A 12,486-nucleotide genomic window follows, 5' to 3' on the forward strand; every position below is an offset into this window, starting at 1 on the left:
CTGGCGTTACCTAGAGACGTGGTTCCAGCCTCCCGACAGGGCAGACTTAGTAATGCCTGGAGACCTTTGGTGTCACAACTGGCATCTAGTGAACTGAGGTCAAGGCTCCCATTAAAAAATGCTGCAACGCGCGGAAGTCCACAAGGAAGACTTGCCCAGCTCCCAATGTCAATGGCGCCTGAGCTGAGAAACCCCGATCCAGCCCTTCCCGGTGCCAGGGAGAAGGTGTGGGTGTCGGAGATGAGCTTCTCACCAACCATGTCAGGGACATTCATCAGGAGGTGAGGGTCCAGGTGATCGCCAAGACCTTAGGCAGCGGTTCGCAACCTGTGGGTCTCGACCCCTTTGGGGGTCGAACGACCCTTTCACAGGGGTCGCCTAAGACCATCGGAAAACACATATATAATTACATATTGTTTTTGTGATTAATCACTATGCTTTAATTATGTTCAATTTTTAACAATGAAATTGGGGGTCACCACAACATGAGGAACTGTATTAAAGGGTCCCGGCATTAGGAAGGTTGAGAACCACTGCCTTAGAAGGAAGGGGAATGAGTGTGAGAAAACAGACCTCGTCTCATTCCCATTTGCTCGAAGATCAGTGACAACCTTACAGACGTCAGGCACCCAGGCTGAGCTTTGCTCACTGTGGTGCTGCTCTGAACATGGCTGTGTGTTTCTACCAGTAAAATCCCTTAAACTCATGTTGGCTCCGGAGTTGGCAGGGGAGGAGATTGAGTTCTTCGGAGCTGGCCATAGGGTGAGGGACTTGGCAGTGAGTGCAGGGGACAGCAGAGGGAGGTGACAGAAGCACCTGGAGGGAAATGGAGGGGAGAAGAGGGGATGTTTGAGTCCATGGAGACGTGGCTCAGGCCATTAAATTGCATGAGGATTACAGTCCGTTTCAGGCCCTGTGACCTCAGAGCTGGGATCTCCGATTCCAACTGAACATACTCATACTCTCAACCAGGAGCAAGTGTCCTTGAACTTGAAAGACGTTTTCCAGGAAGGACAAGCACATGCCTCACAGTGACTGCCCTTCGAATCAAAGGGTGCTTGTCTGCCTAATGGTGGGACTGAAACGATAGGCTGTGTGGGGACCAAGGTCAAATACGGTCGTCTGCATAGATCTGTGTCCTGAGGCTCCGGCAAGGTGGCCCCTCTCGGCACCCTCTCTGGAGCCTCCCTGCCCTCATCCTGGCACAGGACCCCAGGAGTGAACACGCAGAGGAGACTGCGTTGGCCAGAGTAGAGAGGACGGAGCCAGTCTGGTGAGTGGTGTGAGTGGGCGGATGGCGGAGGGATGGGACACCAGGGTCATGGGAGGGCGAGAGACCTGCCTCCAGGCAGGGCTTCCAGAACCCGTTTCAGAAGCACACAACGGAACTTCTGGGTAAGGGAAGGGCTACTGCTGTTATCGGTGCAATTAGCTAGTTATTAATATCAATAAAGGGAAGAGGCAGAGAGAAGTCAGACACTGTGGGCGTGGTCACCTGGGAAGCTCACACACACACACACACACACACACACACACACACACACACACACGTTGCTCCTCCAAGGGGATTGCTCCTCCTTCCCCCATCCCATACTGGACTGCTGTGGGGAGAAGGGGGAGAGGGGCACACGAGCAGTGAAGTCGGGGTGATGTAGGGAAGGTGCTGGCCTGGGGAACACTGGATGGGCCAGGGGGCGGGCCCCATCAGAAACGCGTGAAATCTTGCAAAGTTAAAATCCCCATGAGCACCCACTCTCTTGCGTGCTCTCGCTCTTGCTCTCTCTTGCTCCAGGAATCACGCTCGCCTGTGTGCTCACCTGCTCTCTCTCCATAGCTACGTGGCCTTAAGCAGCCACATGGCCATGGCCGTGAGGACCCCACAGGCAATGGACTGCGGCTGGGAGCACAAGCTGAGCTGGCCAGACGTGGGGCTGGACTGTGGACACGGCGGGCAGGGGCCTTCATTCGGGCCCCGCCGAGGACACGGCTGGACTTTGTCCCTGGCAGAGATGGGACCCTCGGAATTTTTCATCATCAATAAAGCTTTCCACGAACCCCCATCCTCCCGCGGGGGCCTCAGGAGATTCATGTGGCTCAGGCAGCCACCACACTGCAGACACGTGAATGACACAGACAGGAGTAGGAGTGGGGCTCCAGGATGGGCAGCAGAACATGGGGTCAAGGGGCCCTGCAGCCTGGGAAGGCATGGTGGCCAAGCCTCCCTCCCTGTCCCACTCACCTGCTGCCACGTACAAGACCAGGTATGTGATTATAACCCACACTGTCAATGCACCCACGTGGTGAGACCTCCTTTGCTGTAGCTGACATGTTGCCAGGAGCTCGGGGTGTGGGGGGGATACATCAGCCGGCCACGACCGTGCAGCAAATTATTAAAAAAGTTTATGTAAGAACTGCCTACCAAGGTTCCCTGCAGACCACGAGTCCAGGCTGTTTGCACGCCTCTGGACACCTCCAACCCTCACCGCCTGACTTAGCCCTCAGGCCCGGGACAGACCTGCCCGCTCCATGTCACCGCTGATGACAGCACGGAGCAGGACTGGTGTCCTTGGCAGGGTCCCCGTCTGCCTATTGAGAGGCAGGGCTGGGGTCTCCACGAGATCAGGCTGTCGGCTTCACTGTGGTCAGCGGCTGGGTAAGAAAGTGCTGCTCACTGACCGGCACGCGCACAGCAATTCCTCCGATCTGGGGGTTTCGGCTACACTATTTGGAGCAAGTCTACGTGTGAAAATATCCGTTTCCAAGATGCAAACAGAGGTTAAAATGTCAAAGGGCAGTGGTAAGAAGGTTGGAAGTCCACAGCGAATGCTGTGGCGAGTGAGGACATCCCAGTCACACCCCTCCTGCCTCCCTCCCTTGCCGCCTGGCTTCTCTTGGCTCCTATGAGTTGCCTCTTTCCCTCCTTCACAGCTCTTCTCTGGGTCCTTTTCACATATGTTTTTTTCCTCTGTGTTTTTGTCATGTATAACTTTGCTGTCTCTCTGTTTCTCCCTCCACATCTGTTTTTCTTTTTCCTCTGTTTTTTTCTTCCTTATCAGGCCCCCTCTTCATGTCAACAATGTAACATAAAAATATTTTGAAGTATTACCCTGTATTTATTAAACTTGATTTCAATGAAACATTTAAAAGCCTGTTAATATCTATGTCTCTTGTTTGCCCTTTTATTTTTAAAAAATATACTTTTATTGATTTCAGAGAGGAAAGGAGAGGGAGAGAGAGATAGAAACATCAATGATGAGAGAGAATCATTGATTGGCTGCCTCCTGCACGCCCTACACTGGGGATTGAGCCTGCAACCCAGGCATGTGCCCTGGCTGGGAATCAAACCGTGACCTTCTGTTTCATAGGTTGATGCTCAACCACTGAGCCACACCAGCTGGGCTTGTTTGCCTTTTGAAAAAATGACTGAAGTTGATTAATGGCACATGAGAGAAAGGAACGTTCCCCATTCCTGTTCTAGAAGATGAAGAGGTCAGCCACCCCATTCCCAGCCTTGCCCAGCCACCCGCAGCAGTCGACCCCTATGGTGATGGAAGACTCGGGCTCTCCCCCGGGTTCTAGTTAAACATGGATGTTCTAGGAACCAGATGGTGTTTGCTCTGCAGTTGAACAAGCAAAGCATTTCCTGGCTCGAGAAAGCCATTCTGTGCACCGTGTCCTGGGCATTTGTGGTTCTGTTTATGTCCCTTTCCTCTGGTGGCCTTGGGTTTTACGCTCCCATCAAATCTAGTGTGTAGCACTTGTGTGTGAATCCTTTGATTAACTGGTTGGTTCTCCCTACATAATTATGTATTTATTTCCTTGTAGATTTCCTATGTAGAATGAATGTGGAGCTGTATATAACATTATTCATGAGTTTAACTTTGATAAAATATTTATCAGTATTGACCGCCTGATGAACTCTCATAGCAAGAGCCTAAAAGAGTTAGAGCATGTCTTATGCATTTTATAATGTTCTCTATCTTTGTAAGGATCGGTGAACTGGAATGGTGAGTAGAATTCCAAAGTCTGGTCTCAAATTTTGAATTTCCTTGTGTATTGAACACATCTGTGTGATTTTTCTTTCTTTCTTTTTTTTTTTTGTTAATCCTCACACGAGGATATATTTTCATTGATTTTTAGAGACCTGGAAGGGAGGGGGAGAAACAGAGAGAGAGAGACATCATCGATGTGAGAGAGACACATCAATTGGTTGCCTCCCACACGTGCTCCGACCAGTGTTGGTGATCGAGCCTGCAACTGAGGTGCATGCCCTTGACCTAAATCAAACCTAGGACCCTTAGTCCACGTGTGGGCCAACACTCTATCCACTGAGCCAAACCGGCCAGGACTGTGTGATCTTTTCATAAAGACAAAGCAACTTAGAAGAACGAATGTACCCTTTCATCTACCCAAGGGTTTGGAATTCAGTTTTGACAGAATTCCCTTAAGCCAATGGAATTATAGGTCAGTCATTATAGTTATTGCAGAGGCAAACCTGAGATCTAAAACCAACCAACCAGAAGTCCAACGAGCGGCTCTCATTTAAATGCATTTGTATCCAACAGAGGTATAAAAATTAATATACCGTTATTGAAGAACCAGTAGGCCCCTTAGAGTGCCTTCAGTGTTTCACAGCTCAGTAAGGCGAGTTAAAAGTAACATTCACTGAATTTCTACCAGGAGCCTCATTGTGAAACCAGCATTACAACTCCTGTGCTACACTAGCTTGATTCCCTTACACACTCAAAACTCCCTTCGCTGACAGTGACGCCCGGCTCCAAGCTAGCCATCTTTCCAGCTCTCAGAGGCTCTGCGGGTCTTTTGTGTTGGTGTTCTTGGACTTGGAGATTAGAACTGAGTCTGCTAACGTGCTGACACTGTGAATTAGTTGGTGCTGTCCGCGGTCCCACTCCGTATTTTGACGACACAGGCTCATCAGCTTTGCAGTGGTACAGGTAACCTCACTATGCATTTCAGTCAGGCAGGAGAAGAGCTTTAAGATCCTTTCCCCTCCAGAGAACCCATCTGGGCGTCTTTAAACCTCGTGGCAAATCCTTTGCATGTGTTTCATGTAGAAAGAAGGGTGGAGCAGAGAGGGCAGGGGGTGATACAGAACAGAGAGTGGAAGAGAGGCAGTAAATATCATGGGCAGTTGGTCTTCACCCATCCCTTTGAGTCATTGTGTAAATGGTAGAACTAGTGTGTGTCAAGACCGATGAAACTGGCCAGGGGTTCTGGGTGAGGAATGAAAGAAATGCAGTGTAAAGAACTTTTTAACATTATCTTTTCTAGGTGAGGGGCAGACCTTTGGGGATAAGGGCTCATTGACCAGCTACAAAAGGACACTTGTATTTTAATAGCTCCATGAATTGAGGAGTGGTAGAAGAGGAAGCAGGTGCCCAGCTAAATGTGGCAAGATTAATAGTGACGTTTGCAGGTCAAATTGAATAAGGTGTTCATGGCCCTAATGGGAATGGAGAAGTGTTTGCAAGCTTCCCTTGAAACTTTAGAGATGAAATCTAGCACCAGGGACAGTGTTTATTTTCAAACAAAAACAGTCCGAATTGTCTGCTTATTTCATAGCCACATGGTCTTTTTTTGTTCTTAATCTTCACCCAAAGATATTTTTCCATTGATTTTTAGAGAGAGTGGAAGGGAGAGGGAGAGACAGAAAGAGAAACATCCACGTGAGAGAGATACATCTATTGGTTGCCTCCCGCACGCAGCCTGATTGAGCCTGCAACCAAGGTACATGCCCTTAACTGGAATCGAACTCGTGACCCTTCAGTCCATAGTCCATAGGTGGACACTCTATCCACTGAGTTAGGGTGCCACATGGTCTTTAATATTTAAACTTCAACATATAGAATTGCATTTCTCATTTTGTGGGAGGATTTATTTTAATTAATTCTTCTTAAAAAATATGTATTCTATTTATGTAGCTTAAGAGCTTAGAGCATTATAGCACTGATCCACACCAAAGCTAAATCATTCTAAGTTACTTACACCTCAAGCACTCCATTTTCAATCGTTCTGTTTGAAATTTCGGAACAACACCTGGAAGGTTTAGTGATCATAAATAAACCATCCTTTCCTCTCTTTCGATTCACCAGCCTATGCAATATCTGCACATAAAACTTCAGCTGACCTGGTCCAAACCTGCCCAAGGTCAGGTTGAAATAACTCTGGGTCTTGAGCCCCAATGCAGTGCTGCAAATAAAATCCATTTTGATTCATACATTCAGTAACCACTTTGGTGCAGAACTTGACCCCACACAAGATGGGTTTCTGGATCATGCACCATGTACCATCGACACAAGGCGACGTGTGTCAAACAGACCTTGGCTATCACAACAGTGAAAGGCAAGTCAGATCGTCACAAGGGGATGTGGTTTGTGCGAGAGTTTGCGGTTTCTCATTCAAAACCAGAAATCAAGAATAAATTCCAAGTTACTCACTCATGGATTCTGTCAGCTTGGCCATTGCTGCAGGTTACTCACTCATGGATTCTGTCAGCTTGGCCATTGCTGCAGGTGCTTCTTTGTGCTTTTCCTGGAGGGGAGAAGATGGGTTTGTTATAGCTCTCTCTCTCTCCCTTCTTTTCCTACGTTAAAATGTGCTCGCCAACGATGAAAGGAATGAAAAAAATCTCACACTATAGTTATACCATCAGTTGGTCACAGAGAAGAGATTTGGGGGACATTAACAGTTGGTCACAGAGAAGAGATTTGGGGGACATTAAAGAACGTGCCCTGTTGTTGGAAGTGTGCGTCTGTCGCAGTGATCTTGGATAAATATAATTGGTGACGCACGGCCGGCTTCCGGAACCTCTCTGACACGGGAGTTCTGACATCCATATGCCAGTCCTTTGCTCTCTATTTTCTCCTGTGGAAGCTTTTTGGTATTTTTGGAGCTGGTATTTTTGTAGTCATTTGGTTTCTTTTTTCCCTAAGAGCTAAATAGATTTTATACATTTTTCTTTGTCTTGCCTTTTTGATTTCCAGAAATCTTTTTTAAAGGTCGTCACTTTCGATGGGTTTATAACCTTATCTCTTTTGGGCTAAAAATATTTTGTTTCAACTGGGATAGAGGTGGCGGCCCACTGAGAGTGAGGGCCAAGGACGCGTGCAGAAATGGAACCTGTCCCAGTGAAGAAGTTACGTAGGCGAGATTAAGAATGATGGTCATCGCTACTACACAGTTCCCTTCACTGTCTTCATGCTTCTTTCATTTCCTGGGGTTCCTGACATGGATCGTAACTGAAATATTGGCCACTATTATTTTACTTTTTGAAGCCTTATTCTTTTTCTGATTATTAAACAAATGCATGCCTATTACTTAAAAGCACAGAAAATATTGAAAAAATGATAAATTATAGTCATCTCATAATACCACCTGTAGAGGAAACCACTATTATAATTTGGTGAACACACTTCTGTTTTCATTTCAATACCTGTGAATATTTACAGACAGGGCACTATGATCCCACTTCTATAAATATAAATATGTATACTCGGCATACAATGTTGTAAGTTGCTCTTTCACTTAATACCCCATCCTCCATCTTTCTATGGCAATAATGCTAGAATGCATCATCATTGTTTGAATGACTGCAAAGCATCTGTCATGGGTTATCCCACAATTTCCTTAACCAAGTCCCAGTTTATTTGCATATAGTTTTTCACTGTTTTACACAAGGCTGTGATGAAGCATCCTTGAGCTCACATCTTGGTGCATTTGGCCTTCTAGGGGCTAATAAATCTTATGGCTAGGTATGGCTTGGCCAAAAGGTATGACTATTAAGAATTTTGACAACTGTCCCCACAAAGTTCAGGTCTGATAATGTATAGAAGTGTTTGTTTCCTTATATTCCTGTCACTTGCCAATGGCATTATTACATCCTCCCTCCCCCACTCTTTGCCAAAGTGACAGTAAAAAAGTGGGATCTTGCTATTTTATCCTGTCCTTTTTCTTTCTCCGACCCTTTTTATGGACAACCAGGCATTCTGTCCCAGCTAACCGGTACATCCCCGGCGCTCAGCTTCCCGGTGCCGGGCCCCAGCCCCCGTGGCATCAACAACAATGTCTGAGAAGCCAAAGGAGGCAGCTGTCTTTGCCCACGGCCACAGCGCAGTGCTGAGCTCACCACAGCTGCCTGGCCAGCACCTGAGTGACGTGTCACAGCTTGAGTGTAGAAGGACAGCTAACAACTCCAATTTCATGGTCTGGTGTTACTATCCCCAAACTAAAGAGTTTGCTTTGAGTGTCAACAAACGACGTTGAACATCACAAGTCAATGCTCGATTTTCACAAGCCCTGTATTCATAGCAGTGAAATCAGGGCACCACCATCTCTTATTTAAACTAATCATTGAGAACAGAAGGAGCTAAGGACCTATCATCCACCATCCTGCCTGCCATGTGGTTTATGTCGACATGCAGAGAAGTAGCCCCGCTGCTGGGGAGGCTAAGAGTGCCGTGTAGCAGAGACAAACAGGCAGGAGCAAGGAGCCTGTCACAGCCACGTGGGTCCACAGGAGCGCACAGACTTCCTCAAAGACAGGTGGACCCCAGTGATTTGTGAGAATTCATGCATAGAAGCAACTCCATGGTGAGAGCTCAGCGGACTTCATCCTTGACCTCTGGGACTTCGTCCTGTCTCTGCCTGCTCCGTCCTGGATTCTCCACTCCCCCTCTCAACCCTGCTGCGGTTCCATCTCTCCTGTGTCCTGCCCCCCCGCCCCGATTCTCTGGCTCCTTGCCCCATAGTCCTCACTCTGGGACACTGACCGGCTTGGGTCAGCCCTCCTCGATGGCTCCAGTGGTGAGACTCCCCAGACCACAGGCTCCCAGGTCCCTCCCATCTCATCCTTATAAAGCTCTGTCCAGTCTGCCTGTCCTCTTGTGGCCACCACTTTGCATCTGGTGACCTAGGACCCTGCCACCTTTTGCACCCCAGTCTTCTGCTGGGTGGTCCTTGCAGCTATTTTTAAAAAAATATTTTTATTGATTTCAGAGAGGAAGGGAGAGGGAATCATTGATCGGCTGCTTCCTGTAGGCCCCCTACTGGGAATGGTGCTTGAAACCCCGGGCATGTGCCCTGACCAGGAATTGAACCATGACCTCCTGGTTCATAGGTCAACTCTCAACCACTGAGTTATGGCAGCCAGGTATTGCATTTATTTCTAGTCAGGTGTGTTGGATAGCCTAGTCCTGAGAAATCAGACACCACCGATTTTGGCACATTTCTCTTCCCTGGAGTTAAACAGAAACCACTGACATGGATGGGGTAGGGGACCTTTAAAAATCCTAAATTTCACTCTCTGTTTGACTCATCTATATCATAACTTATGGTGGAAATCATGACATATGTTTCTGGGTGAGTCGTTTAGTCATTCTATGGGGTGTCTTCAAACTCCGTATGTCCTTCCCTCATTATCGGGAAGTTGAGGTTCGCAAGTGCCTGGCACGTGTCCCCATAAGGCATTGACATTTCATTCCCAATCCCAGGCAGACTGTCCTCCTTTTTTAAAGCCAAGAGTTTCCTCCAAAGTACATGTGCTGGGCTTTCAGCGCCGGGAAGAGATTTGGAATGGGAGCGCATTTTAAACATGGAAAGGAGTGTTTTAGAGATCATCAGGTCCAACCCATGGGCGATGCAATTGGAAAAACTGATGTTTATGCCGAGAAAAAAATTTACACCAGGCCGGTCTCTTCCCCTTATCAACAACCTCCACTGCCCCAGAGACCCCGAGGTCCACCACACACAGCCCCGGTGCTGTGTTCGCCTTCTCTGTGTCCTTTGTCCAAGGAATCTCATTCTCAACAGTATCCCTGATTTCCACCAAAGGATGATGGCTTCACATTCATTTATCCAGCTCTGACCTCCCATTGAACTCTGGTTCCCTCACTGGACAGCCCCACCCAGATGCTCAGTGGATGTTCCAAACCAACACGGGCAAAGCTACGGTCTATTCCCCAACACTCTCCACCAGCAGCCCTGTCCCCCATCCTCTTCAGTGCCTCCCACCCAGGCAAATGTGACCCAGGGACCCCTGCTCGAAATCTCTCAGTTCTTCTCTAGCATCTAAGGATGCACTCCTTGCCTTTCAGCCAGGATGCTGCCTGGATGTTTCTTTCTGTTTCTCTGCCTTTGGTTAGTGGGATCACCACCCACCTTGTGCCTAAGTCAGAAATGTGGAACACCCACCTCTCTTTCTAGGATATGAAATCTGACCTTCCTTAACTGCTGTATCTTAAAGGGACTATGACTGTGGCTTCTACCTGCCTCTAGTCTCACTTGCAACACAGAGGGACTGCCCAGAAACAGCCCCCAGAGACCTATCTAAAATACAGATGTGACCCAGGCCCGAAATCTTTCCATTCTTCCCTAGCATCTAAGGTGCACTCCTTGCCTTTCAGCCAGGGTGCTGCCTGGATGTTTCTGTCTTCCGCACTCACACTCCAGTTAGAGGTACCTTCCTGCCTTGGCATCCCTGCTTCCTCTGCCTAGAACCCTCAATTTCCTTTTCCTCCTGTGCTCCCCAAACACATCCTACAAACTCCACTGGACACCATTAACGTCCAGTTTCCCCCTCCTCTTCCTGACCATCTTTCCGAATTTTATTTCTAAAAATGTTCGTGTTCCAATGTGGCCATGCATCACATGTGTAACGTGTTTTGGTGATAGGGGATCCCAGCACCTTTGGAGAAGCCAAGTCTTGCCTCCCAATAGCCCTTTGGAGGCCCCCACCAGCACAGCCATGGCTGGGAGGCAGTGCGTGGTAGACCAGAAGTCTCCACCACTGAAAGGCTTCCTGCCTGCCAGGGGTCTACTTATCATGAGTGTCAACAGCTAATGACCATGAACTAGCTGTTGCATACCCATTTCCAATCTCCTCCATCATAATAGAACCTTCCAGAACCTGGACGAGCCTCTGGGAAGAGCTGGGTGGGTCCTTTTGCTCTAGGAGGCAGTCCACTTACAACTGTGTTGTCATACATTTAATGGAAAGCAGAAACATTTGAAGTTTTGGGGATTCATGATGACATGTTTAAGCAAAACATGCCCACAGATGTGGAAAAAAAATCCTAAGTGTCTTGTTAAAATCATATGAAACACCTCGGGAGAGTACTGATCCTCAGTGGGTATGCAATTTTCATTTTGTCTGACTGGATTCTCTCCATCACACCTGGAAATGGAAATAAAAGCTCAGTGATTTGCTTGTGTGTGTGTGTGTGTGTGTGTGTGTGTGTGTGTGTGTGTGTGATATTTATACCCGCACTTCTGTTCCAGCTAAGGAGAGTGTGGCTTTCTACTGGAACCATGCCAGATTCATACTTCTCTCCGACTGCCTGAAACGATACAGGGGTTTTTAATGAGGGCAATTATAGCAGAGTCTGACTGTAGCTCAGAGCTAAGACTAATAGTGTGTGTGTGTGTGTGTGTGTGTGTGTGTGTGTGTGAGAGAGAGAGAGAGAGAGACTCATGAATCATAGCTTCCAGAGGGTGGAGGGGGCGCTTTCCTATGGGCAGGGCGCACACACATACACACACACACACACACACACACCCATATATATACACACACACAGCAGGAGTTGGTGACCGGAGTGAGGTTGCGTGTTGGGCAGAGCTGGTGCCCTGTTTTCTGCTCCCCAGAAGCTGGCTTTTAAGGATGAAGGGAAAAGTCATCATAGTTGATATATTTCAAACCAGTCAGACTTGCATCTTGGATATTTTTATCTCTCTAAAATGTGTGCTTATATTCATCAGAAAACTGTGATTTTTTTCAAGTCACAACCATTTAAAGAAACAATTCTATAAAGTGTGGAATAACAATGCTATTTCATGGCCTGGTACCCTCATTTGCAGCTCACCTCCAGGTTCAAACAGGGCCCACAAATCTCCCACCTTGTTCTTAGGGTTCCCTGCAGATGGCCCACTGTGGCTCACTGTGGCCCACTTCCTCTCTCCTGACATGATGCCATAGCAGGTCGCCTAAGGACTTATGTAAAAGGAAGACATCATACCCTCATATAGCCAATCAAATAAGTGTTCTTATAATATGGCACCATATATGTTTCCTGGAGCTGCTGCTGCAAAATATAGGCCAGAATATCTAAGAACTATGAATTAGCTTTTTGTCTATGAAAAACTAATGGAAATAAGTGGTCAGCATGCAACTGTGGTTTGGAACAACAAAAGTAGTAATTCCCCTAACATTTATTTCCCATTGATCATGGCCTGGCACTATACATGCATTACTAGATTATCTCATTTAATTCTCACAAGGACCCTATGAAATTGGTACTGTCATTCCCACTTTGCAGATGGAGAAGTTGAGGCTCAGAGAAGTTGAGCAAATTTCCCCAGGTCACACAGCTGGTAAGGAGAAACATGGGGTATCAAACTCATGAAAGTTCTTACTCATGGAACCAGAGCAGGCTTCACTGAGGAAGAGTGTCAATGTGGGAAGAAGGTGAA

General features: G+C 47.4%; 1 protein-coding gene across 1 annotated transcript in view; it reads right to left on the reverse strand.

Annotated features, from left to right (window-relative positions):
- KCNJ6 (potassium voltage-gated channel subfamily J member 6) overlaps positions 1-6,550 on the reverse strand; it is a 103,368-nt gene extending 96,818 nt beyond the window's left edge. The window contains exon 1 of the mRNA XM_023743317.1: positions 6,501-6,550. Within this exon, the coding sequence (XP_023599085.1) occupies positions 6,501-6,525 (25 nt within the window). The 5' untranslated portion in view covers positions 6,526-6,550. The remainder of the gene's footprint in view (positions 1-6,500) is intronic.
- Positions 6,551-12,486: the final 5,936 nt, after the last annotated feature.

Source organism: Myotis lucifugus, unplaced genomic scaffold (assembly GCF_000147115.1).
Source record: "Myotis lucifugus unplaced genomic scaffold, Myoluc2.0 scaffold_384, whole genome shotgun sequence".
Classification (NCBI taxonomy): domain Eukaryota; kingdom Metazoa; phylum Chordata; class Mammalia; order Chiroptera; family Vespertilionidae; genus Myotis; species Myotis lucifugus.